Raw genomic sequence first — 27,868 nt, forward strand, 5'->3', positions numbered from 1 at the left:
GCCCCGCGCCAGCCCCTTCCCTGCAACCAAGCCTGGGGATCAAGGAAAGCTCCCCAGCACAAGAGCTTTGGGGGAGAGAGATGCATATGCCAGAAACCATACTGTGATCGTTCCTGATCAGAGTTCCCCAACACCAAAAACCACCCTTAGAGATCTTGGACCAAACGCCCACCCCATGCCCCCTAGGCTGCACTCCAAGCCTGCTCTCTCCAGTGCCAACAACCCACTCCCGGCTTGACCCCATTCAGTGAACACACACCACCTCCTCTTTCCAGCAATTGGGCCAGGTAGGGCCTCTTGGGAGGCCATGCCCCCATTTACTGGTGGGGAATTGAGGCACAGAGACCGGAAGTAGTCTGCCCAAGGTCACTGGAGCCCCAGGTTCAGGGCAAAGGGTCATACGAAAGTGCAGAGCTGTAAGGGTCTCCGCGGTTAACGAGGTGGGAGCCTTCATTTCACAGATGAGAAAAGCAAGGCGGCCGAGGGCGGGCTGGCTCCGGCTCCTGGGAACCTTCATGCTAAAGGACTAAGAGCTGGAAGCCCCCTGACCCGCCGGTTCGCCCTCCTCCCTACCGACTCTGGCCCGACCGCACATCCTCAGGTGATGACCCTCATCCCCAACACCAGACAAGAGAGCAGACAACTACCCTAGGAGAAACGCCCGCGGAAGTAGGCGCCGGGCGCACAACCAGCGCGCGGCCTTGGCGTTCCCTTCTGCGAAATGGGGAAACTCTGGTCAACACCTGGCGAAGGGGCGGCGGGCGGGGAGGTCCCGGCAGCCTCACTTACCTGTTCTGAGCAAAGACTCCACGCGGGGACGCGGGGACGCGGGGACCCGGGGACCCGGGGTCCCGGCGCCGTCACTGACTCACGCCGGCGTAGAGAACTCGCGGCCGCAGGCCGGGCGCGCCCACCCCGCCGGGTGCTTCCGCCCGCCCCACGTGACGCCCCGGGGAGGGGAGGGCCGGAGGGGCAGGGACCCGCCCCCTGCTCCGCCCCGCCTAGTCGCGGTCTCTGAGTCCGCGGGCCTGGCCCGCCTAGCGGACCGGTCGGTCTGTGCGTCTCCCGAGCCCCTCTCGTTGCTGGCAGGTCCGTCTCTATCTCGTGAGGTTCAGATCTACCTCCACCTCTCCGCCCGCTGAGTCTCCATCTCTTCCTGAATCTCCCAGCCTCTTGCCACCCTTCTCCTGGTGACTCTACCCCCCGGAGGCGCGGCGGGAAATGAGCCACACAACACTCCCAAACCCCCTCCCGCACCAGGGGCCCAGACCCCCAGGGTGGAAAGAGGCAGTTGGAGGCAGGACGACCTAGGTCCCTAACCTTCTCCTCCTGGAAGTCCTTCCCCACCTCATTCTCCGAGGATATCCCACTTCCCTCTCCGGGCCCACATCCCCCAGGGGCAGGGTGGTGGGGAAGAGTCCTACCCAAAGGGCTCCAGGATCCCTTGACAGAAGGCTGCATACAGCCTGAGGTCCTGGCACCAAGACACCTTCACTGGCTGAGACTGGGGAGATGTCTGCCCATCCTGCCAGCACATACACAGATAAGGGCCCTGGGTTTGGCAGGAATTCCTGGGTCCTGTGTCCCTGTCACCTCTGGGACCAGCCCAGTCAAGAGACCCTAATTTCTCTGTGCTTCTATTTCTCCAAATGCCCGATGGAGATATTTGAAAGAACAGCTCTCACCAGGATGGGGCATGGGGGTTGACTCTGAGATTAGGAGTCATTAATCTGAGCACCTACTACATGCCAGGCCCAGTGCTGGGCAACTTACTCCTTTTATCTGAATCCTCATACCTCTCCTTGAAGGCAAAAATCATCACCCCAGGTTAGGGATTAGAATATGAAGCTCCAAGAAGTTCCAGGACTTGTCCAAAGTTACAAAGCCAGTATTGGGCAAGCCTGGGATTGGAACCCAAGTTTTGGTGAGTTATAGAATCTCCTGCCTACACTCCACTGGACATCCACTTTGCCCCTCTAGAAAAGAGTCAACTCCAAGTAGGCTATATCTTCCTGATAAGGCTAAGGCAAGTCACTTTCCAGGAGGGGAGGACAGGGCCAAACCTTGGAGAGCACTTCCCAGCCCCAAATTCATATGGGGTGCAAAAACACTAGAGGGGCAGAGCACAGAGCCCTCCTCCTCCCAGTCTGATAGCAGGGGTGTCCCTCAGGCAGCAGAGGGTACCTGGAGGTCACCGAGAACAAGGGAGATTCAGGCACCCCTCTAGATCTCAAAGCCTAGACTTCAAAACAGCCAGGTGGAACACAGTACCAGGGGACTGGCATCTGATCACTTGCAAAGGACTGGGAGCCCAACCTTTTCTGTTAACACAGGCCTGAGGTCTTCAAAGTGACCTAGGGAAGTCTCGAATCACAGGACCTGGTCCCTCCACTGCACTGGAGTCTGATGACCCTCATTGCAACCCCCAACCTTCCTCCTCCAGAACATGCTGTCCCCAGTCTTCATTCTGAGGCCCACAGCCATGTGGTCTGAGACCCAGGAACCTCGCCCCCTTCCTTCCATGATGACTGGAGACATTCAGACCCTCCACTTCTGCAGCTTGTACTCACATGGTAGAACCTCACCCTCTGACCCCTGACCCGAGGCCTCTGGCCAGACCTACTTCTTCTCTTAGAGCAGTGAAAGATGGCCAAAGAGCCTGGAGCAAACGGCAGAAGGAACAGGCAACAAGGACGGGTGAATGGATGAGGGAACTAATGAATAGACACAGGAGAAGAGAACACACTATGGGCAGGAGGCAGGGATGAGATAACCTGACATACCCCCCCCCCCACCAGCTACACATGGGGAAATGAGGGGTTGCCTAAAGGGGCAAAGGCCAGGTGATCAATAATGAAATTAACAAAATGAACTCTAGGAGATGGGGATTAAGGGCAGCGGCGAGTGGCGGTCATGCCCCAGGGAGGTGGGAAGCAGGCACAGCGACGAGCCGGCTGAGGCTGTGGGATCCTTTATTGGGGCTGCGTCCAGCCAGGCCGCCGCACCAGCCTGGGCCCGAGCCCAGCGTCCCTAAGAGGCACAGGGGGTGGGGGAGGGGAGAAAGCGCGGGAGGATCCGCCACCCCTGGCCCCACTCCATCTTGTCTTGGTCCCTGCGGTGGTGCCGCGCTCAGGTGAGCGAGGTGTCATCGTCGCTGCCCTCGCCGCCTGCGCCACCCAGGCGCTCCTCCCGGCTCTCTGTCACCGCGCTCTCATCGATGTTCTCCAGCGAGTCCGCGTGCTGCACGGAGAGCTCCGACAGCGCCAGGCTCGGCAAGGGGCTCTGCTCTGGGTGGAGCCACGGCTTGAAGTGCGGCTGATGCTTCTGCTTCCATTCAGGGTACTTGACGCACGCCTTGTACATCTTCTTCATGGCCTGCGGGGCCGCCGCACAGCCGAGTGAGGGGTGGACGCGGACGGGGACTGAGTCTTCGCCACGTCCCGGCCTGCGCCCTCCAGCGTCTCAGTCCCCGGCTCCCGGGATCCTGACTCTGGCCTATTTCATGACTCCGCCCCTCAGCCCTGACTCCGCCCCCTGACTCCCAGTCTCCATCCCTGACCCACCCCCTCATCCGAACCCTCTCCCCCAGCTTCCATACCCCAAAGTCCCAAGGCCACTCACCTTGGGAGCCAGGAACTGAGAAGATTTATTCACTACCCACTTGGGTAAGGAGCCTATGAGAGCAGGGAAGGGTAATGAGGAGAGAAGGAAAGCAGCCGCCTCAGGGACCCAGCCCCCACCAAACATACATACCAGCCCGCTCCTTCCAGCCTGGGGCTTCCAAAGAGACTACCCTCTTCCCCCCGGGAGTGTGGGGGGGGGAGGCTGTGAGGCAAGTCCTATAAGACTACATCATCCTCACTTTCTCTTTCCACCTCAGCCCAAGGTCTCCAGGCTCAATTCTGTTGTGTCCCCCCAAACCCACCCCCTACACCCCTCCTGTCCCTCTGCTGACCCCCAGAGGACTGCATGGAAGAAAACCACAGGGTCCTAGGTGACCACAGGCTACAAGTAGGTTGAAATCATGACCCACCCAGCTCCCGCCTGCCACCTCCCCTCCACTGACATCCCCCTTCTCATACCCAACCTGTGAATGGCCTTGATGCTCAGCCCCTCATCTACCCATCTTTCCACGCCCCCTGCCCCAGGGGCCTGCTACATAGGCCTCTTGGCTGAGTACCCCACCCTGGCCTGACCTGGAATCCACAGCCCACCTGCCCACCCTTTCTCATTCCCAAGTGTCTACTCTGCCTCCCAACAGTCAGTGAGGTCCTAGAGGGCCCTGGGCCTGGGTCACTGGACCCCCAGTGGGGCCGGGGCATACCCAGGCAAAGATGTTCAGGGCTTACCCACCCTCTAGACAGTCACCCATTCACTCACTCACTCCACATCCACTCCATGATACCTACTCTGGGACAGTCCCAGGGACCCAAAGAGCAGCTCACTGTCTGGGGCCCAACTGGGGCCAAGGGCTCTGCTAGAGGGGAATGAGCCTGCCAAGCAGGGAGCTGGTGGTGACTCTGGGTATCGGTGACTTTGGTATTGGAGACAAAGGAGGTGACATCTGAAGCAGCCCTAGGGGCATGAGTGAGGAAGGAGAGGTGTTTCGAGGCTGAGGGAAAGTGCTGCCTAGACAGGGAGGTGGGACCATGTAAGGTATGAGGAGGCACTGGGAAAGCTGGGGAGGGGGCTTAGACTTTACTCTGAATGCAACAGCCAGAGAAGAATTTTAATCAGAAGAGAGTCATGAGGAAAGGCATGTTTTGGAAAAGTCCCTTGGTAGCTGTAAGGACAGACAAGGTGGCTGAGTATGGAGAGAAAGGACAGATTCAGGAGCTATTTAGGAGGTAGGATCAATAAGAATGGGTGGCCAGATTTGGGAGCTGAGCAGAGGGCACCCCAGTCAACCCCCAGGTTCTTGGCATGGGTGACTGGGGGTTGGAGGCTTAGGAGAAGGCACAACCTAGAAGGGGAGATAGTTCAGCACTGGACACAGTGAGTCTCAGGTCCTGGAAAGACATCTTGAGGGACGAGTCCAGGAGGCCAATGGCCACAGGGATCTGGATCCCAGCAGAGATGCACGTCAGCTGGCCACAGAAGCCTTGGGAATAGCTGAGCCCTCCCAAGGAGGCTCAGGCCTCCAGGATGGGCAGATGATAGGAGCCAGCAAGACAGATGGAGTGAGAGTAGCCAGTGAGCGGGAAGCAAGTCAGAGCCTGGGGGTGCGGGAGTCCAGGAAAAGAGCTCCAAGCTTTATCATGGAGCAACGTCTACCACCTTGGCCTTTGCTTTTCAAACCATTATAAAGTCTCAAACCTTGGTTCAAATGATATTTTGGATGGAGATGCCCCAAAATACAAAACAGCTCCTAATAGAGGCCCTTTTTGATCCCTAATCAAAATTAGGGATCAAAAGCAGATCCCTGGCCTACTGATCTGGTCGCATCCCCTGTGGTATAGGAAAGGATCCCATGATGGGCTGCCAGGGCCAAGCCCTCACCTTTGGGGTCCACCTGGGCCAGGTAGGTGATGACGCAGCTCTTGGGCCCCGTGCTCTGGATGAGGTAGCCCGTCTGGATGGACACAGCTCGGACCAAGTCTTTCCGAGGCGGGTATTTCTGGGGATGGAAGGCAAAGGGAGGTGAGACTCAGGGTTGGGACAAAAGAAGTGTCTTTGTGAGTAAACACACACACACACACACACACACAGAATTAGTTAGTTCAAACCCCCTGGCATCCACTCCAGGCCAGGCCTGATGCAGGGGTGAGGAGAAAGGGAGGACTCAGGCTAGGTCACCCCGTTCTCCTCAGGAAAGCCCCCAGTCTGGGGTCATGAGCACATACATGGGCACTCCCACACACACACACACACACACACACACACACACACACACACACACACTCATCTTTGCCCAGGCCAGCTGTACCTGCCTGTCCTGCCTGCCATGGAGAGCAAGGCGGCCCAGCCTCAGGGAGGGTCAGAGAAGCCTGCCTCTCACCCCTCGCACCCACTTTCCCAGCCAGCCCATCGCACTCGCCCACAGTGATGGCCCTCATCACCCTCTTCCCATCTGCCTGAGAGCTCAGCAGGGAGACAAGAGCCATTATTCTCACTATACAGGAAGGAAACTGAGGGCCAGAGAGCGTCATGCCCAGGCTGAAGTCACATGAAAGTCATGATGGCAGCCAGAGGCCTCTTCCTGGGCCAGGCCTGCGGGCCCGGTCGTACCTGGCACTTTCCCCTGCCCACCCAGCAGGGGAGGCAGGGAGACTCACGGGATGTTTGACTGAGTAGTTCATAATGATGTAATCAGTGCCCATGGGGAGCCAGGAGCGGAGGGTGATGACATCACGGTTCTTCAGGGGCTTTGGACACCTCCCTGTGGAGTGCAAGGGACAGTTCAGCCAGGCCACTGGCCTGACTACCTGCAAGGGAGGGCACAGCTGAGGCCCAGGACACAGAGATGCCTAGTTAACTGCCAATTCTCCCTGATCCAAATGGGTACCCCTCCACCTCCCAGCCCACAGTCCCAGAGCTGAGACTAGGAAAGGGACAGAGCAGAACCCTCTCGCCTCTCGTCTCGGGCCATTTCTGCTCACCACCTCACACGGCCCTTCCCTTGCTGGCCTGGCTGTTTGTCTATGTGAACGTGAGTATGTGGGAGAACCATAATATTGTGAGTGTGTGTATCTGAAAATGTGTGACTGTGAGCATGTGGCACGTGGCCGTGGGCTGCGTACGTGACTGTGTACACGGGTGTGGAGTGTGTATACATGAACACGGGAGTGTCTGTGTGTTTGTGAGTGTGCACGTGTGTGTGCCCAAGTGTCTGGGAACGGGCGAGGCTGTCACAGAGGGCGGCCCTGCATCTCAGCACTCAGGTGTCTGAGCAGCCTGGCCACGGGAGTGACCGCAAGGCGGGCAGGTGGCAGAAAGAGGCTGTGAGCTGGAGGCCTGGCTGGCACCATGTGCTTGAGCCTGCTCACAAGAGTAATAGCCCACGTCGGCGTTGACTGTCAAGCGGGCGATGTCGAAAGTCTCAATGACGTTGCTGTCCCACTTCTTTCGATATTCAATGTCATGTAGCACGTCATAGAGTGTCTCAGCTGGCACATCTCGGCACTCCATCCGGCACTGCAGACAGACACAGGGGTGGTCGGGGTCACACAAGGCTCCAAGCCCTGGCCAGGAGACCCCAGGGGGGACAGGCAAGAAGGGGAGAAGGAGGAGGAGAACAGAGAAGAACAGCAACCTCTGAAGCCAGCATGGGCTTACCTCTTGCCACAAGCCCTGTCCAGCCCTCACAGCAGCCACCTGTGCCAGGAGACAGACAGCTCTGTATCCAGAGGCCATCTCCCCCTGCTCAGTCTCCCCCAGACCTCCCCTTCCGTCTCAGTCTCCCCCAAACATCCCCTTCCGTCCCGGTCTCCTTCTCCAGGAAGCCTTCTTGAATGACCAGGCCAGACCTTCTGGACTCCCATACACTAAAATCTCTCTGCACCTTCCCAGACCCCTGAACTTCATGGATGGAGGTACACAGAACCTGGAATGGGTACATGTTAAAAGAATTGAAAGCATAGGGACGCCTGGGTGGCTCAGTCGGTTAAGCATCTGCCTTCGGCTCAGGTCATGATCCTAGGGTCCTGGGATCGAGCCCCATGTCAGGCTCTCTACTCAGTGGGGAGCCTGCTTCTCCCTCTCCCTCTACTGCTCCCCCTGCTTGTGCTCTCTCTGTCTCTCTCTCTGTCAAATAAATAAATAAAATCTTAAAAAAAAAAAGAATTGAAAGCATAAATAAACAAATGCCTAAATGGATGATTTTTCTCATCCATGATACTCATCACCTACCGTATCATCTGTGCTCTTTTTTTTTTATCCAACAAACATCTTTGGATTTTTTTAAAAGATTTTATTTATTTATTTGACAGAGAGAGAGAGCACACAAGCAGGGGGAGTGGCAGGCAGAGGGAGAAGCAGGCTCCCCGCTGAGCAGAGAGCCCAACATGGGACTCAATCCCAGGACCCTGAGATCATGACCTGAGCCAAAGGCAGATGCTTAACCGACTGAGCCACCCAGGCGTCTCTGGATTTTTTTTTTTAAGATTTTATTTATTTAGGGGCGCCTGGGTGGCTCAGTCGGTTAAGCGACTGCCTTCGGCTCAGGTCATGATCCTGGAGTCCCGGGATCGAGTCCCGCATCGGGCTCCCTGCTCGGCGGGGAACCTGCTTCTCCCTCTGACCCTCCCCCCTCTCATGAGCTCTCTCTCTCTCTCATTCTGTCTCAAATAAATAAAATCTTTAAAAAAAAAAAGATTTTATTTATTTATTTGAGAGACAGAGAGCGAGTACGGGGTGGCAGGGAGGAGAAGAAGGGGAGGGAGAGGGACAGACTTTGCACTGAGCACAGAGCCAGACACAGGGTGCAGCTCGATCCCAGGACCCTGAGATCCCGACCTGAGCTGAAAGCAAGAGTCGGATGCTTAACTGACTGAGCCACCCAGGTGCCCCAAACATCTTTGGATTTCTTACAATTTTTAGCCTTGTCCTTGAAGAGCTTTCCATCTACAGGAGAAAAGAGCCAAGGATACTTTTTTTATTTAGCCCTCAAAACAACTCTGTCAGACAAGAAATCCAAGGAGGAACTTGAGGCCGAGAGAGGTTAAGTAACTTGCCCGAGGTTGCCCAGCTGGTAAGCAGCAGAGCTGGGATTTAACCCAGATCATATGTCTGTAAAAACAGAACTATGTTTTGTTAAGTTTGCACTCAGCAAGATGAAACTTAATTCATGTCCTTGTTCTGTGCTTTTTTTTCACCCCAAAGCCCAAAACCCCAGGACCAAGTTCCCCTCAGCAACTGGACGAGTTTGCTTGTATAGTTTAAAAAGGTCTCCCAGAACTGGGCATTCAGATGGTGCCAAGGGAGCCACCCATGTTTCTAAAAAAGGAGATCTATGCAACCATATGAGGGAGAGTCACATTGCCTTTCCTCTAATCTTGTGTTAGGCCTTGGCACCACTAATGGTGAGGAAAGGCCACAGGAAGGGCACATCACTACCTATTGGGGATTCTAGGCACCAGTGAACTCATCAAGCCCTGGATATACTTCACTTTACAGAAAATACAGAGGACAGAGAACAAGCTAAATTTCACAAGAATACAACCAAAGGCAGATGGTGAGGCATTCTCCATGGCTACTGGTCCAGTCTCTTCTACAGATCAATGTCCTAAGGGAGGGCCTGGGCTAGACTGGCAGGACACAAGAACCAGATAGAAGGTGTGGTCCTGGATTGAACACCGGCATGGACAAAACAGCTATAAAGGCTATCTTTGAGATGACTGGAGAAATGTGAGTATCATCTGAGTATTAGATATGCTGAAATTTGCTGAAACAAAGTGGTGGATTGCTGCCTGAAGAAAAGCAGGTTACAAAAGGGAACGCACAGTATAAGCTCATTGGGGGGAAATATATGCACAGAAAAGCCTCGGGAAGAACAATCACTAAAGTGGCAGCAACAGCGGCAATCTCTAGATGATGAGAATATAATGGTTTTCTTTTTGCTGTATTTCTAGTTTTCTAAAATGTATAGTACTGCTTCTACAATAATGAAGATTTAAGTAGAAAGGCCCCCAGAGATACTGAGAGGTACACTCACCAGATGCCAGGTACTACCCTTTTTTTTTGTTTTGTTTTGGCTTCTCCTCTCCACCCCCTTCTTCCTCCAGCCACCAGCAGAGGAGACAGTCTTCCTTTTTTTTCCTCCAGGCACTATTCTAAGTGTTTTATACACATTACCACATTTTGTTCTCACAGAAAGGCCCCGAGGTATTAGCCCCATTTTAGAATTAAGGAAACCAAAGTTCGCTTTCCAGCCTGGCAGAATGGCTCCCGCAAAGACGGGTGGTGAGAAGATGAAGGGCCATTCTGCCATCAACAACATAATGACCAGAGAACACACCATCAACATTCACAAGAGCATCCACGGAGTGGGTTTCAAGAAGCGTGCCCCTCAGGCACCCAAAGAGATCCAGAAATTTGCCATGAAGGAGATGGGAACTCCAGATGTGCACATTGACAGCAGGCTCAACAAAGCTGTCTGGGCCAAGGGAATAAGGAATATTCCACGGTATCCGTGTGCAGTTGTCCAGAAACAGAACAAGGATGAAGTTTCACCAAACAAGCTCCATACCTTGGTTACCCACGTACCTGTCACCACTTTCAAAAGTCTACAGACAGTTAATGTGGATGAGAACTGTTGATTGTCAAAGAAAGGTCTAAAACACAAAAGAAAGAAAGAAAGAAAAGAAAGAAAGAAAGAAAAGAAAGAAAGAAAGAAAGAAAGAAAGAAAGAAAGAAAGAAAGAAAGAAAGAAAGAAAGAAAAGAAAGAAAGAAAGAAAAGAAAGAAAGAAAAGAAAGAAAGAAAGAAAAGAAAGAAAGAGAAAGGAAGGAAGAAAGAGGAAGGAAGGAAGAAAGAGAGAGAGAAAGAGAGAGAGAAAGAAAGAAAGTTAGTTAGTTCAAGGACAGACTCCAGACTGCAAAGATTCACTGTGTGACCCTGAAATGTTACCCTCCCTCTCTGCTTTTCTGCTCGATGAAGGGGTATGACTCTAGATCCAATCATTTAACTAACAGCCCCCAATTCCAGCCCTGTACAGAGCACAGAAGAATCAGAGTTGACTCAGGCCTGTGCTAGAGAGGCTTCCAGTTGAGGGAGGAGATCACCTTGACAATGGAGAGGTACTCCAAACTGCCCGGTGAGGGCACAAAGGAGGAGGTCAGCTCTGCAAGGTGGAGGGAGGCATCGGGCTGCAGGAGAAGCTGTCTGGAAGGCAGGTGTCTGCCAAGGGGCCTGGAAGAGAAAAGAGCCAGGAAACAGGCACAGAGGCAGACAAGAGTGAGGCGTGTAGGCAAGCTGAGTTCCGTCTGCCCCAGTCCCCCTGGTGTGGTGTAGGCTAACACTCAAAAGGTGCTGGTTCCAGGTCTTCTTGGAGAAATGCGTGATTCTAGGGCTGGGTCAGATAAGATGAACCTGGAGCCTCTTGAGCCAGCAAGTAAGGATGTACTCACAGAATGACAGGGACCTTGTGCAGCAGACACAGGATCCAGCATGAAGGGCTCCCCACGGGTTCAGGGAGCGACTTGTCAGGGTTTGCCCAAGGCTTTGCCAGTTTTTTTTTTTTAAGATTTTATTTATTTATTTGACAGAGAGAGACACAACACAGTGAGAGAGGGAACATAAGCAGGGGGAGTGGGAGAGGGAGAAGCAGGCTTCCCCACCGAGCAGGGAGCCCGATGCTGGGCTTGATCCCAGGACCCTGAGATCCTCACCTGAGCCAAAGGCAGACGCTTAATGACTGAGCCACCCAGGCGCCCCCTTTGCCAGTTTTAGCATCGAAAATGTCACATCCTGGGAAACCCCTCAGTCCCAGACAAACTAGGTTGGCTACCTACCACAGGCTAAAGCTGGGACAACCCGTGTATTAAAATAGTGATAACGACAGATTATATTCCATGGAATAAAATAGGAAACCAAAGTATATACAGGTATGAATAGATAAATTAATGTTTGATGAGGAATAGGGTATTTACATAGCTTCAAAGTAACTTCCCATCAAATACTTATTAATTACAAAGGGAAAAATGAGTAACTTCATTGTAGAGAAGCATGGCAGACACCTCCTGAATCAAGTGATCACAGCGAACGTCATTAGGGACGAGACAAGTTACCACTGGGTGTCACCTGATAGGACGCAATGAAGAGAATACAGGCAGCACTTATGTGACCTTTCTGCCAAAGATGCATAACCGAAATCGAATCATTAGGAAAATCAGACAAACCCCAAATAAGGGACTTTTACAAAAGTCCCGCCTGCTGAGTGTCAGGGTGGTGAAGGGCAAGGAAGTGTTCCTGACTGCGGGTGGGGCACTCAGCATCAAACTCCGTGCGACTGAAGGAGACTAAGGACGCATGAGTGAACCCATGGGTGAGCGAGTGAGCGAAGTGATGGGCGGGGCGTGGGACGGAGAGAAAGGCGTTGGAGAAGGCACCGAGGTCAGACTGGCAGCAGCAGGAGCATGGGGACAACCTCTACCGAGCAGTCACGTGGAGGTCTGGATGCTGCAGCAGACATTCAACGCACACTCGCGCTTCACCCCAAATTATGAGCTGGCATCCCTCCCGCACTGCAAAGTAGGAGACCGACACCCAGGAGCTGCAGCAACCTGCCAGAATCGCACAGCAGAGGAAGCCGCGGAGCAGGGATCCGAAACCCGCTTTTCCTGTACCCTTAGCCATCAAGGAGCACTCCAGGGTGGTCTCTGAGGAAACAGAACTTCTCTGACTAAAGCCAAGTTTGGAAGCTGATGTGGCTTTGCAAGGCCTCAGAGGTGTTCTCCGGGGCCGTGAGTGTGTGGAGGGGGCAGTGACAGCAGGACTCTGCTCTTAGATTAGAATCCTACCTGGGACCGCCTCCTCCCCCTGGCCAGGCTCAGCGTCCCCAGAGCCCAGGTGCACTCGCGGCTGGGGGTGGGTGCACACTGAGAGGGGACCCATGCTGCCCAGACACTGCCCATTTTCCCTCGGCCCAGGGCTGCAGTGGTTTCAGGCCTGGCGGGGGCGGGGGCGCTGCGAGTGAAAAAGCAGGCAGGCTGGGGGGCTGGTCCGGAGAAGACAGTGGATAGGGACCGTGGGTGTCTTCAGCCCGCCTGGCTCCTGGCAGTGCTCCTTCCACAGCCTCCAGGAGGCAGCGCAGCTGAGCCAAGAAGGGTAAATTACATCCAGCCCCATCGGGCCCACAGCGGCGGCCACCACATGTGCGAGGTGTAATTCTAAGAGCTTCAGGAGGGATGGTGGGGGTAGGGGTGAGTCACTGGAGAGCACCTGGGCCAGGGGGGCGGCGGGGGGGACTAAGGCCTGTGACAGGAACCCACAGCCATTGGGCCCTGGGCAAGTCAGTCACTTGGGTGGCCGTCTGGGAGCACCCCCTGCAAACCCGAACCGGAGGGGGGCTGCTCCTGGCTGCTCTGTGAAGGAGCCATGCAGAGCTGCAGAACCCCCCGGGGCCTGGTTACAGCAGGGAAGCTGACGTGCAGCCGAGCAAACTGAGGCCCAGAGGGAGCAGGTGACACTGGAGAAACCACAGACTGTGTCCCCCGCACTCCCTTCTCTCCAGCCCCAGGAGGTAGAAAGCAGAGTGCTCAGAACCCTTGGGACCCGCACACCCTCAGTCCCGTAGAGCCACGGTCAGAAGGGACTGGGCAAGTGAGGAAGGCCTTCAGGGAAGACTCTTGCAGGTTTGAGTCTGGCACTCCCAGCTTCCAATTCCAGTTCCTCCCCTTGGGCACAAACTTCCAAGTCTGTTTCTGTGCATGAAAAGGGAGGGTAATAATAGTACCTATCTCATGGAGATGTTGTGATCAAATTAAATGAGATAATGCATGTGATATGCCTGGCATATAGTAAATACTCAAAAAACAGTAGCAGCTCTGACTTCAGCAGGCTTCCGTAAGCAGTCATTTACCCTTCTACAGGACAGGACCAGGTCCCATGTGCATGTGCGACCTCATATGTGTGCCCTGGGTGCTCCTCTTGCCTCATCTTCGCCCTGCCCATCTGTCCATCCATCCATTCACCACTTTCTGGAGTCTGCTGTGTGCCAGGCCTGCAACTGGGCAGTAGGGCCTCAGAAGTGAACCAGGAGCCCCAGTGAACAGGTGGCAAGAGGGACAAGGACACAAAATCCCAGGAGAGAATGAGTCGGGGTGGGGAACAGGGGCATGGTGACTGTGGGAGCAGAGAGCAACGAAGCCTAAAAGGAAAAGGAGGAGAAGTGCCACAAGGGGGGAGAGGGTGTTTCAACAGAGGGACCACTGGGTGCCAAGCTGTGTCTCACTCTGCCCCTCCCTTCTCTCCCACCCCTTGCCCTGTGCGTCTCTGGAGGCCTTCCCAGGGCTCCGCTTTAGAGAAGGAAGAATCTCCACGGGAGGGAGGGAAGTGGTAGGGAGAAGGGCTGCAGTATCTCCCAAGACCCAGGGAGATAGCTGACCCCAGACAGGGGAAAAGAAGTCAGGTCACCTCCACGGGGCTGCCATGTGGCCATGAGGGCCGAAGGCCAGGGCCGTAACATGCAAACTGACAGACAGGTGGACCCAAGTTTGGCCCTCATGCTGAGACTTCACACAGCAGGTCTCCGGTATCCTTGCCCGTAGGATATCTGGGGCACACGGATTATCCCAAAGGTCTAGCTAGGGACCCGGGAGATGATCTCTTCCTCCACCACTCTTCAGTTACCACTGGGAAAGGCGAGGCCCAGAGAAGGTAAGGGGTTCGTGTGGGCTCTGTAACATCCCACAGGCTGTCCTGACTGCTTACCATGCTGCATTTTAGCAGACAGTGTAAGAGGAGTAACTGTAAACGCAAATCATCTTTTCCCAACAGAACCATATTCAAATCAAAGGGAAGTGCTCCTGACTGCGGGTGGGGCACTCAGTATCAAATCAATCATAGCCCTGAACCACAGCCACAACCTCAATAACCATTACCATGCATTAATGGCTCAAAACCACTACCTAAATCATCATCACAAAGGAGACCTCTGTGGAGCACCTGGGCCATGGACCCAACAGGGGCTGACATTTAGCTCCAACTGCCTCTGCCAGTTGTCAGGGGCCCCAACTGCATGCATCCTCTATAAACACTATCTCTGATCCTCCCAACTCCCCAGTGGGTATCATCATCCCCATCTTACAGATGCAGAAACTGAGGCCCAGAGAATTACAAGGATTGACCAAGGCCTCAAGGCTAACAGTGGTGAAGCAGAGAACCAGCACCTGGTTGTGCCTGACCCCAAAGTGTCAAGACTTTCTGCTACTGTCATCAAGGGGCAGGACTGGCCCAGCCCAAACACCACTCAGGCAACTGGAGACTGTCTTAGTTAACTGATGGCTATTATGCAGAGCTCACTGGATTCAGACGGCTTGCTGACCAGGAAAGGCAAAGCTCATACATTCTTCCTCGGAACAAGTTCCACACTCCATCCTCAGACCTCACTGAGCTCAAAGACAGAGCCTCTTCCAAATCTTAGCCCTGGAGCCCTGCATCTGGAAGATGCCCTGAGAAGGTTTCGGCCATCGCGCTGCCCCGCCAGACCCAGCCAGGCCCAGCCAGGCCCCACAGCTCACAGATTACTCAGCAGATCCTTTCTGGCTATGGCTTGGGCAAAGGACTTCAGCTCTGAGTCCCCGTATCTTCATCTGTCAAACAGGGAGAATCTGCCCCTCAGAGTGGAGCTGTGAGGATTAAATGAGTCTTGTACATAAAGCCCGGGCCACAGCTGCCCTTCCTCCAGCCCCAAGCCCCGGCAGCTTCCCCGGACTTCTCAGGCCCTGCTGACGGGAGCACCTTCTTGCTAATCCCCAAAGGGCAGGATATACAGGGCCAGGGAACAAAGTTAAAAAACCAAAAATGCCCCAGATCCCTCCACAGGGTGGATGGATAGAGAGTGGGGTGGGTGGCCCTCTTCCACTAGGACCCCCACACAAATGCGCCAGCCCCCCCCCCGACGGCCCCCACGGCCCCCATCGCCAGGCACTTGCCAATTCCATGTCAGCCCCGGCGCTGAGAGATGCAGACTGGCCTGGGGCATATGGCATGTGAGAGGCTCAGCTTCAGCAGCCCTTCTACCCTCTCTGCTCTGGGTCCCCTCCCAGGGCCCCCCACTGTCTCTCCCAAAGGCCCCAAGAGGCCAGCACTGAGCTAAGCAGATGGAGCACCTACCCTTGCCTCTGGGTTTCTGGGGCTCCCAGAATGGAGACTTCTAAGACCTTCCTCCAAAGCCCCCCAGATCTCAAGAATAGCTCAAGGGCACTGACACAAGGGGTCAGAGAAAGTGGGGAGAGGGGTGCAGGAGGAGAGAGGTCTGATCAGTCCTGCTTTCCCCAGACTTTCCTTCCCTGGCTCCTTCCCTATTTTGTTTCTGAACCTCGGCCGGCTGAAACCCTCCCAGTCCTTAAATCCTTCAGGTTGGCCTGGGGGCCTCTTTCTTGTCTCCTCCACCCCCAGGCCTCCCTCCGTCAACACACGCTGCAAAGCACTGACTGGCCCACGGCGCTATGGCCCCCTTGTTCATCGTGGCGTCCCCTGTATCTGGCACAGTTTAGTAAAGAACTGTTTCTGAATGGAAGGGTGGGCAGATGAGCCAACAAAGAGGTTGTGCCTGTGTAGGCTTCCTCTGACTTTCAGAGTGCAGGAGCCATGGCTGGTGGTCCTTAGTGCTTCTGTGGAATCAGAAGGAAGAGTCATCGTGGAAACCTCCTGGACTCGTAAAAATCTCTATGGCACTTGAGGCTGATGACTCCTGCCATCACCCTTGCCTGAAATGCAGTGTAGGGGTAGAGGGGGTCAGAGACAGGCTTCAGGGAAGATTCTGGGACTTGCTGAAAGATCTTTAATAGTTCTGATAGTTAAAGTAAATTTAAATTGTACTGAGGTGCCAATTTATATTTAGTAAATTAGCAAAAATATAGAAAATACCCACTGCTTGTGAGGATATGGTAAAACTGTTATACAGTTAATGACAGCAAAAATTGATTCCATTATTCCAAAAAACAATTTGGCAAATATTTTTAAAATCATAAAAATGTCTTTCAGGGGCACCTGGGTGGCTCAGTGGGTTAAGTGTCAGCCTTCGGCTCAGGCCATGATCCCAAGGAGCCTGCTTCTCCCTCTCCTTCTGCCTGCCGCTCCCCCTGCTTGTGCTCTCTCCCTCTCTCTCTGTCAAATAAATAAAATCTTTAAGAAAAGAAAAATGTCTTTCCATTCAGTTCCTGGAACCCCAGGACCAGAAATTTATACTCAGGAAAAAACACACCAAAAAGCTGTTATAATATTCATGACTATGTCATTGCATTTATAATTAGCAAAATATATTGAGAACGACCTGGAACACCACCCACAGCTGGGCCCGGATGGGTTAAGACACATCACCTGGATGACAACTGTCCAGCTACTGAGAACTTGGGCTCCCCAGGGCAAGGCTGGCTCTGAACCCTCAGAACCTAGAATAGGACAGGCAGGAAGCAGCTGCCGGAAATGTTCGTGAATTAATAATTCTGTAGCAATATTAGAAACTTTTACAGATGCAATGTTAAATGAACAAAAGAGGATACATATTTGTGCCAAGGCCTAAACTATGTATAAATTATCTACACCTTTGAATGAGACTTGGGAGGAACCAAGGAAAAGTTTTACTCAGGAATCGAGGCTTCGGGTGATTTTTCATTTTTGGATTCTTGTTATCAACACAGTTTATACAAGGCATAGAAACTATACTTTTTTCCCCCTGAGTTGAGAGTGTTGTCCAGAATCCAGAGGTCCTCATTCCCTGGACCTGCAAGTCTTGGGCTGAGCTGAGCTGGGGCCTGAAGCTGCCCATGCTGATGCCGAGTCAGCTTGGAAATGCTCCACATCACCTGACCATGCTGCGAGTGGGACCAGAGGAGACCAGAGGGCCCCTGCGCCCTCAGGCTGAAAGGCAATGACCTCTGCTGGGGCAGGAGGAGCAGGGGAAGAGGGAAGCCAGGACAAGCTACAAGGCGGAGCAGCTAAGTGACGTCCTACAGGATAAAAGGAAGAGAAGATGGCGCTCAGAAGAAAAGGAGGGGGAAGAGCTCCTGGCAGATGTGCTGGCATGAGTCTGGGGCCTGGAAAAGGCCCGGACTGGCTGGAGGAAGGAGAGGGCTTGAGCAGTTCCACCAGGTAACCTGAGTGAACAAGAAAGGAAGCGGGAGAAAATGGAGCCGTCCCTTGAGTACCTCCGACTGTTCATTCATTCATCCATTCAGCAAATGTTAATGACGTGCCAGGCTCTGTGCTAAGAGCTTTACAAATTCATTTAATTCCATCCTCCCAACTACCTGGGAGGAGGGAAGATTATGCCCATTTGTAAATGGTGGCTCAAAAAAGTGAAGTGAGGGAACCAACCCGGAACCCAGTATGAGCCACAGTCCACCCAAGGCTGTTCCCCAAGAACCTGGCTCTGCTCTGTGGAGGAGCCAAGGCATCGCAGGTGAGCAAGCACCTGGCCAGCTGAGGACTGTCCCTGGGGCTGGGTCTGTTGGGGCCGGCTGTGTCTGGAGTGAGGGGAGCTAGACGGACAAAGAGAGCATGTGTGGCATGGGCCCAGTGCAGAGGCTCCTTCCCCCACCTTCTAGCTCAGCATTCCCACCTGCACAATGATCAGCCCAGCCCTGTGGCCCTCTCTTCTGAAGGGAAGGCGATCTGGCACCAATACCTACAAATCATCTTCTCTCCCAAAGTGGGGTCCCCTTGAGACCGTGGAGAGCGGACGTGCTGCCATGCCTGCCCTGGACAGGGCTCCTGAGTCAGCTCCAGCTGCCCACGCTGGGCCCTCGGCTGCTCTCCATCCGGCGCTGAGTGACTCACAGCCGTTCTGCCTCCTTCTCCCTTCCCTCCCCCGGTCTCCAGCAGCCTCCCTGACCCCAAGCACACCCCTCGGGCTCCAGGCCGGCAGGCCCCAGCTCTGCAGCAGTGAGGAGCATCCTGCTCTGACATCTCAGAAGTTGCCCTCCTGGGCTGGAGCTCCTGCCACTCCACTCCAGCCTGGGGGGGTGGGGCGGGGGAGCCAGACAGAGGAGGGAGAGCTGAGAGAGGCAGAGGGTGGGTGGGCCTGGAGAAGAGGGAGGGCTAGGGGGTGACTAGAGAGACAAGACAAGGGCCAGGGCTGACACAAAGACATCAAGACCAAGACAAATTGGATAAACACCTCCCAGGGTTTCAGAGACTGCCAATGGTCTGATGCCCCCAAAGCACTCTCTCTAGAAAGCTCCAGACTTCGTCTTCAATAGCCTCCTGGGCATCACCCCCAGGTTCACACTCACCATGTCCAGTGCTGCCGTATCATCTACCCCAATGCCCACTGCCCTCCACTCTCCTCCAGTGCCTGGAACCCGGGCACGGTTCTGGACTCGTCCCTCACTCCCATCCCTGGGATTCCGCTCGGCCACCACCTTCCAACACCTCCTGTTCACCAACCCTAGGCAGGCCTCCCCATCCTTGCTTGGACCACTGCAGCCACATCCCTGTCTCTGGTCTCCTGGCTCCTAGGCCGGTGCTTCCCCTGCCCTAGGGAACTTTCTAAAACCCAGAGCTGATGGTGGCACTACCGAGCTTGAAAGTCCCTGCTGTCCCTCTCTCTCTGCCTTTGGGCCCAGATCCCAACTCCAAAATGTCCTCCTCTCTGGCTCTGCCTCCACTCCTTCTCACTCTCAGTCCATACTCCTGCCTCTGGGAGCCCTTGGCACTGAGGGATTTGCAGAGAACTGCTCAGCTTGCAGCCTAGCTCCTGCCGGGCTCCCAAGGCCCCACCCAGACAGCCCCCACACCCTGCTGTCGGCCTTGGGGTCCCTCCGCCTGAGTTCTCCTGGAGGGCTGTCCCAGTCTTCACTGGTCTCCCCACCAGGCCTCAGGAGCAGGGCCCGGGTCTGATCCATCTTCAGGTCTCCAGCACCCGCACACTGGCTGAGGTGGGGCAGAGTGGGTGGGAGGCATGAGAAGTGGTTTGTTAACTGAATAAATAACCGGGACAGAAAAAAAAAACACGGTAGAAAAGGGACAAGTAGAGACATAAAGGAAGAGGCAGTAACCCTCAGACACAGGGATAGAGAACGCACCCCAAGAGGCGACTCTGGGACTCAGAGGTAGGCCCAGAGGCCAGGCCTGGAGGCTGGATGGAGGCAGGGAGGGGAAAGCTGTGGTAGAGCCTGCGTGGAGCCTGGGCTGGAGCCACCAGGAGACAGCTGAGGAGACATAATTGGATCAGAGACAACTCTGCAGCAGTGAGGGGGCGTGACTCTCTCTCTCACACACACAGTAACACCAGACACCGAGACACGCAGTCCCACACTCAGAGGCACATACACACAACCTCAGACACATGCAGGCGGAAACACACACACACACACACACACACAACCCCAATATGATTTACTGACCCTCGTCGGGTTTCTGCCCCAGAGTTGTCACCGGGGCACCTGAGAGGAGGCTCACATCACACACACAGCCGCCCCCAATCCAGCTCCACACACTGAAGATACACACAGAGAAGGCCAGACAAGCCCTATCACATCACCCTGCCCTCATAACACACAACCACCATCTGGCATCTTATTTAATTATAGGTTTGCTTCTGTTTTCTCTAGTCTCCTCCTCAGGATGTAAGCCCATAACAGCAGGGTCTGATCTGTCTGATTTGCCACTAAATTCCTGGATATAACACAATATGTGGCATATAGTACGTGCTCAATAAAAATGTGTTGAATGAATGAATGTTGGAGACACACCAGGAAACTCCATCCCCTCTGGTTGTCAGGCCTCTGCCTTAAGACTTATCACTTCCGGGGCACCTGGGTGGCTCAGTTGGTTAAGTGTCTGCCTTCAGCTCAGGTCGTGATCTCAGGGTTCTAGGATTGAGCCCCGTGTTGGGCTCCCTGCTCAGCGGGGAGCCTGTCTCTCCTTCTCCCTCTGTTGCTTCCCCTGCTTGTGCTCTCTCACTCTCTCTCTCTGTGAAATAAATAAAATCTTAAAAAAAAAAAAAAAAAAAAAAGACCTATCACTTCTTTGGTCCAGAATCAGGTCCCAAGCAATCTGGACGGACCAAAGATAGAGAGGGGGCGTCCAGAAGATGGTAGAGGGGATCTCAGGGAACCAGGGACAGATGCAGGTTGTGGCATGAAACCCAAAGGACGAGATTAAATGGCCCAAGACCACAGTACTCATCCCACTTCCCACGTGTGTGTGCTCTGGGGGGGGGGCAGTGTCCATGCCTCGGGACATGACTCTAGAGATAACAGAGGTAGCAAGTCTTCAGTGAGGCCAGGCTGAGAGGCAGGGAGACAAATGTTAGGCTAAAGCCCCAGAGAACAGCTCCAGCTGCTCTGGGCCACCTGCCCCAAGCTCTCTCAAGACAGGTGAGAGGAGCCTGGATTTGGCGTGGGACCCACCACTAAGTCCTGGGCCTGCCACTTGCTTTCACTGTCTGTGTTTCTGAAGGTCCAGGCGCCCCAGCCCAAGCATACCAGAGGGGATAAAGTGAGGCACCAAAAGGAACAGGGGCACCTCCAGCCTAACACCTGGTCTGAACAGCTGTCCTCCCACCTGTTGATGGGGCAGGCTCACCTGCCCAGTCAGGGGCAAAGGTAAAGCATCGGGGCTGGAATAAGGTTTCCATCCTGTCTATCATGGTGGCAACCTGGTTGCCAGGCCTGTGGCCGTTGGTCCCTCAGGAACAGGCTGGAGTGGCCCAACCAAGGTCCCAGTTCACCGAAGACTGCCAGGCTTCTGGAGTCATGGGGCCCACAGTCCTGGATCTAGGTGGCCCCGCCAGGCATGGAGACGCAGGGGAAGAAAGAAAACCCGTCTGTCTCCAGGACTCCCTCCTTTCATCTCCTGAAACTTTAAAGACTCTCGGCTGGAAACTGAGCTGGGGCTTGTTAAAGTTTAAAAGCCAGCGCCTGGGGAGCTGGGCGTGGACATACAGAGCCAGCCTGCGGACTGAGGGCTCTTCTGGCCCCAGGGGGACACTGACTAGAGGCACCCACCTTCACCCCACTCACATTCACAAGGTTCCTCACATCCCCAAGGCAGGCATCAAGGGGGCTGCACATCCACACCATCTTACACCCCAGCCTGCACAACACAGTTTGCACATTGCAAAGGGTTATGCTAAAACCACCATGTCCCATCCATTATCGCTCCTAAATCTCTCTGGATGCATTCCCCACAGCCCCAGCTTTAGCATGGGCCTCAGCACCTCTCCAGACAAATACAGAATCCTCCTCCTCCTCCTACCTGCCTTATTGAAAACCCTCCCCTGGCACCCCAGGACCTCCAGGACCGAGATCCTAGGGCCTCGGTCCAGCTCCCTAATCACCTCCAAGCCCCTGAGTCCCAAGCTCCCTACTAAGCCACCTGCCAGGCTCCTAATGCACTGCTCTATTTCCCGCCTCCGGGCCCACGCAGCGGCTCCTCGGCTCCCACTGCTATCAAATGCCTACATCTCATTCTCCACCCCATTCCAAAGGTATCACCTGAGCATTCCAGCAAGGCTTCCCTGGCCCCCAAGGCTGGTTCAGGGGCCCCCTCTGGGTCTCCATAGCTCGTGTGACAAGTGTCCCTCCATGCACGAGGGAGCTCCTTGAGAGCAGCACGTGGGCTTGATTCCCCTCTCTGTCCCTAACCTCCAGCACAGGGCCAGGCAGGAGGCTATCAGTGAATGTTCACTGAATGAATGAATGAATGGATGAAATGCCCAAAGACAGCAGGGTGGCCCTACTATCCACATTTGAGAAATGAGGAAGCTAAAGCCGAGGTGGTGGCAGCAACCTGCTCAAGGCCCTGTGACCGGGACTCTGGACCATGTGCTCTCTCCCCTACAGCCCCAGCCTAGCCCAGGCACCTCCTCCAGAAAGACTTACCAAAGTTTCCAGCCCCCTGTGACCTTTCCCTTCTCTGAGCTCCCCCACCTGACGGTCCTGAGAGCACCTCATGCTCTCTGGGAGCCTGTTTGCTCTGGAGCTACTTCCCCAGTTGCCCCCATGCCAAGCCAGAGCTAGAGGCAGCTGAGACAGGTCCTCAGGGCCGAATCCTGGATTCAAGTGCCCCATCTAGAGAGCTCTCGGATGGCACAGAGTGGCAAGGCCTTAGCTCACCTTCCTTACTCTGTGTCCACCAGTATAGACCCCTCTACCATGGTCTAAGGCCCAAATGGCCTCTACAAACCACCTGCCCAGCAGCTTCCTGTAGAGATGGGGAAACTGAGCCCCAGATGGGCAGAGTCCCAGCCTGAACCTGAACTCAGAGTCTAAGGCCCTAAAACCAGATTAACTCACAGTCTTGCCACCACAGATAAGACTGACTCGGCAAGGTGAAGTGACCTCCAAGGTCACACCAAGGACTGGGCTCTTGCTCAGCTCGGTCCCCTCCAGGGGGCTCTCCCATAACAACACTGCACGGGGAGACCCAGGCAGGAGAGAGGGGTATGTTGGGACCCATGGGGTCCTAAACACAAAAGGGCCCAGAGGTGTTTATAAGCAAGCCCAAGGGAGCAGAGAGATCTCAGCTTCGGAGACCCACGGAGCCGAATTCTGATCCTGCCTCAGCCACCTCTAGCTGTTTGGCCTTGCACAAGTGAATTCCTGCTCTAAGCCTCAGTTTCCACATCTGTTCAATGGTGTTAATAAGACCTACACAAGACAGCTGTGAAGACTCAGTGGAAAACCATAAAGAAAACATCTGCCCCTGCCCCCACATTCCCCACGACCCTCTTGAGTCTGTTAAGAGTGTTAAGACTGTTAAGAGTGAGAAGAGCTCTTGGGGATCCGTAAAATAATCCATGTCACAGGGGAGCCAATGAGGCACTTAGAGGGAACAGACTTGAAGGCTTGAAACCTGGGGTGCGGGTGCGGATGCCTTGTGATGTGGGAACAGGGGGACAGAGAGATAGGGAAGGGAGGGGCTGTGGAGCTTTCTCCAAAGCAGAAGGGGAGGAGCCATAGGAAAGGAAGTCAGAGAAGACAGGTCCCCACTGCCCAGCTTCCTGTAGCAAGAGGAACCTCAGGTTCTCAGCCACACTCCCCCAAGAGACCTCCCACCCCTGCTCCAGCCACCAAGCCCCTCAAGGCCCCTGCTCACTGGGCCCACTCCTGCCTCTGTGGTCTGCCTGTGAACATCTGCCTCATGTAATAGGCAGGGGTCACCCGGCATTGTCATTCCTCTCTTCACCAGGGTCTAGAAACTTCTGAGGACAGGGCCAGGTCTCCTCTGCCTCTCACACGGCTAGCCAAGCACAAGGCTAGGCAGGCTGCAGCATCGGAGAGCCTGAGTACACGAGCATCAAAGGCAGGGCTTGGCAGGCCACATCACCTCCTGCTCTCTGTCCCCTCATTCCTCCTTTCTCTCCCACAGGCCCCAGCACAGGTGTTGAGTTCAGAGGCTCTTAGAGCCGGGAAAACCCCGTGGCAGATGAAGAAACAAGCCAGAGGAGGGCAGGGACGTGCCTATGGTCAGACACAGAAGAGGATACCACAGCCAGGACTGGACCAAAGCTGGCCCTGCTTAAATGACTGGCAGACCCCCTAGTTTTGCATTTCTCATACACTCAGACACTGGCCTGGGCATCGAGAGACCTAGGTTTGGGTTCCAATCTGCCTTCTGCCTTGGACCCAGGATGCGTGTTCAGCATCTGCCTCTGGGACAAGGCCTGACTGCTCAGGAGGTGGTGTCTGCCTCCTCTCCAGGGCCCAGGGCACAGTGCAGACCTGAGGCCAGGCCAGGCTGGAGGCCAGGAGGGAGGAAAAAGGTAGAGGTGGCCTCCATCAGCCCCTTCCCTTTGCCTTGGCTCCGAATGCTGGGCCCAGAGCTACAGTGGCTTTCAGGGACCTCTGGACACAGGGACAAGGAGAAGATAAGTCTAGGGGAAGAGACATGAGGAGGAAACCAATCAGGCAGACAGATAGGCAGAACCCCATCCCCACCCTCACCCTGGGATCACGAGAACAAGGCCTGTCCAGGGGGCAGGCTGGCTTTCCCAGTTCAGGGGGCAGGCCCATGACACATGCGGTAAGGGGGCAAAAGTTCAACAAATAACTGTGGTTGAATCCCAGCCCCCTGGAGTGACCCAATCAGCCCTGGGGACTCTGGCTTCAGACCTGCTGCGTGACCTTGGCAAGTCACTTCCCCTTTTGGGGCCTCAGCTCTTTCATTTATCAGACAGGAATGGGATTATGAGAACACTGCCATACTTCAAAGAGTTATTGATGGGGTCAAGTGCTATAATGTTGTCCAGCAAAGTGAGCCCAAGCAGAGAGGGGCAGGTGCTCTGGAGCCAGGCTGGCCTGGGTCCTACTTCTGCCTCAGCTGCTCTGTGATCGGAAGCAAGTGACTCTTGGCGTCTTTGTAGCATGGAGACAAGCCTACAACTGCCCAGGACTGGCCAGAGGGTAAATTCGAAGGTGGAGAGAGACACAGCTGCTGCTTGGCTCGGGGCGGGGGCTCCTGGCAGAAATGGGATTCACTGCACGGAACCTGGGAATCCTGGAATCTTGAGGATGGGGAGCTCAGAGACCTCTGCCCATCTCCCAGAGCTCCACTGGGCTATGCTGAGGGGATCAGGAATGGGGGGCTGGCCCCTTGGGGTACCCATAGCCAAGTCTCCAGCCTCCATCCTAGGCCCCAACTCTGTTCACCTCCTGTCCCCAGCTCTACCTCCATTGTGGGGAACAGAACAGAGACAGCTAGGAGGCTGGAAATCTGGGTTCCAAGCCTGGCTCTTCTAAGACTTGGCTGTGTGACCCTGGGCTGGCCCCTGTCCTTCTCTGGGCCTCAGTGTTCTCACTTGCGCCCCAGTGAGGAGGGAGTATGAAACAGGGATGGCAAAGGGCCTTTTGGCACCTCCAAACTCTGCTCAGTTGGAGCGGGAAGGAGGATCCAGGTCCCGCCTAGGGACCACGACACCCAATTTTTCCAAGTCCCCTCCTCACCCAAAGAAGGGCACCTGACAAGTCTGATCTGACCACAAGGGGTCTCTTGTGGCAGTCTGGTCTCAAAACCCACCAGCTCCAGTCCGGTACTGGGCTGGGTTTATTCATTAACCAAGCCAGACGGAGGAGGCAACCCCTCCCTATTGACACAGAGGGTGGGAGTGTACTGGACTTAGTTCAGACCTTCGGCTTCTGGGGGGCCTTAAGCCTTTCCCAGGTCACAGTCTGGAAAACAGCCTTGTTCTCGCAACAACCTTGCTCACCTTTCATTCAGTTTGTTCCTTCCTTCTTTTCATCCCTTCATTCAACCAACATCCCTGCTCTATCTGTGTTGGATGCTAGGGACACAAAAGAGGGATGGGATCTATCCCTACCCTCAGAGAGCACCAAGCTGGGACATACCAGCTGCCCTCTGCTTTCCTGCTCCTCAGCCTCAGACACAGATCAGGCCCCCAGGAACCTCCTAGCCCAGGGCCCTCAGGCCTGGGCAGAGTCCCAGATGGAGAGACACACATGGAAACCCGGAGAGAAAGAGATAGTCAGATAGCTGGGATCCAGACAGAGAGTCACGGTTTGGGGGGAAGGGGGGGAAGGCAGGAAAGGTGAGCTAGAAGGCCACATGGGACAGATGGACAAAGCTGTAAATGACAAAGATACAGTGAGGCAGAAAGGCACGGGAGAGAGAAGGTCAGATATCTCCAACCCTGGAATGAAGTCAAAATGCCGCAGCTAAGTCTGAGAGCAGGTCCGGGGCAGAAGTGCCCTCTGAGTCCAGTGCCCTTCCCCTCCCCCCCAATAGGAATACACTCCTCCATGCTGAGGAGGAGGGCAGCAGAAAGAGGAGAGCAAGAGAAAGGCAAGGGAGGTGAAGGGCACAACCTACTGCCAAGAGCCCAGTGAAGGGAGACCTGCCCCCCTCGGAATGTGGCATTCACAGCAATGCCAGATGTGTTGGGGGGCAGCTACTGAGGCTTCTAGGCCAGAATCTTCACCAGCCTCTGCCCCGTCTTGTCCCGCAGGGGAAGTGGGCTCATGGGGTCCCAAACCTCAAGCCTGTCCTGTATGAGGAAAATCACAGGGCTGTGAGGAATGGGGTTGTTGGCTCTGAGGGAGCTGATGTACCCGCATCTGCCCTGCATCTGCTGGCTTCCCTTGGCCCCCTCCTCCGCAAGCCTGGCCCTGTGTAAAGCAGGGACATCCAAGCCCTGACTTCAGGATCTGCCAACCATGATCCTAAGTCCCTGCAGGAGACTCTGGGAGCAGCGAGGGAAGGAAGAGGGAAGTGCAGGGCATCCGGCAGGAAGGAATCAGGTCCCTGGCACCCAGGGCTGCAGAGAGTGGAAACAGAACCAGGAATTAGGGAGAGAAGGGCTCAGTCTCCCCACCTGGGATAACTCAAGTCAGGGACCCGGTGAAGACTTGTGGGGGCAGAGCGGTCCCAGAAGGAGACCACTCCCCTAGACAGGCCTGGCAGCAGCCCACCTCCCCAGGAGCAGGCAAGGACATGAAGAAGCCTGGGCTCTGGCTGAGAGGAGCCAGAGTGAGTCACACCCCCTCTCCGGGCCTCAGTTGGCCCAACTGTGTGATGAGCGCTTGCCCAGCAAACTGTGCCTCCTCCTGGTTCCTGGCAGGAGACTCCTTCTGAGGCCAGGTGCACAACCAGGTGTCTGTGGCCCTGCCTCCCTCCCCGTCCCAGGCAGCAAGGGTGCGGTGGAGGCTGCACGTGCGGCAGGGCAACCGTACCTTGATCTTGTGCAGGGTCCGATCCATCTCCACAGCGTGCACCCACACAGACACGCCGGCCTTGCTGTAGGTCAGATTCCAGCCCTCCTCGGCCTCACACTCTGACCGGAAGCTACGGAAGTCCTGGTCGTCGGGCACCTGGACACTATCGCGGCCCAGGACTGGCCGAGGCCCTTGGGGCTCTGTTGAGGCAGCGGACTTCTCCATGGGGAGGCCCGGGGCCCTGGTCCTAGTCCGGCTCTCCTGGGTCCTCCGCGGAGGCTCCGACAACGTCGACGCGGCTGCAGATGCTGACGCCACCTTCCTGGGACCTGCAGGACCGGTTTGAGGACGGGAGTGAGCGCGCTGGGGGCGCGGGTGGGGCTGTCCGGGGTCCTGGGCGGATGGAGAGTTCCAGACAGGCAGGGACTGGCCCCCTAGTGAGCGCGGACCAGCACCGGGCAGTCACGGGGCCACCCCCAGGAGCGACCCCCGACCTCCCTGGGGCCGGAGTGGGGGCTGCGTATCGGGGGCGGGGGGGGGGGGGGCTGCCGGTCTGGAACTCTCCATCCGCCCAGGACCAGACCCCCGGGG

At 55.3% G+C, this 27,868-nt stretch overlaps 2 protein-coding genes across 2 annotated transcripts in view; one reads left to right on the plus strand and one right to left on the minus strand.

Annotated features, from left to right (window-relative positions):
• Window positions 1-2,955: 2,955 nt before the first annotated feature.
• Window positions 2,956-27,868, minus strand: part of STARD10 (StAR related lipid transfer domain containing 10) — a 26,113-nt gene continuing 1,200 nt past the window's right edge. Inside the window, exons 2-7 of the mRNA XM_021704638.1 lie at window positions 27,296-27,606; window positions 6,987-7,134; window positions 6,276-6,379; window positions 5,500-5,617; window positions 3,622-3,674; window positions 2,956-3,375 (exon numbers count right to left, since the gene is read on the minus strand). Coding sequence (XP_021560313.1) covers window positions 3,130-3,375; window positions 3,622-3,674; window positions 5,500-5,617; window positions 6,276-6,379; window positions 6,987-7,134; window positions 27,296-27,606 — 980 coding nt within the window. The 3' untranslated portion in view covers window positions 2,956-3,129. The remainder of the gene's footprint in view (window positions 3,376-3,621; window positions 3,675-5,499; window positions 5,618-6,275; window positions 6,380-6,986; window positions 7,135-27,295; window positions 27,607-27,868) is intronic.
• On the plus strand, window positions 9,879-10,256 carry LOC110593403 (60S ribosomal protein L31-like). Its single transcript, XM_044919526.1, has one exon. It carries the CDS (start codon window positions 9,879-9,881, stop codon window positions 10,254-10,256), a length of 378 nt encoding a protein of 125 aa, XP_044775461.1.

This window comes from Neomonachus schauinslandi, chromosome 11, assembly GCF_002201575.2.
Source record: "Neomonachus schauinslandi chromosome 11, ASM220157v2, whole genome shotgun sequence".
In the NCBI taxonomy this organism is placed as follows: Eukaryota; Metazoa; Chordata; class Mammalia; order Carnivora; family Phocidae; genus Neomonachus; species Neomonachus schauinslandi.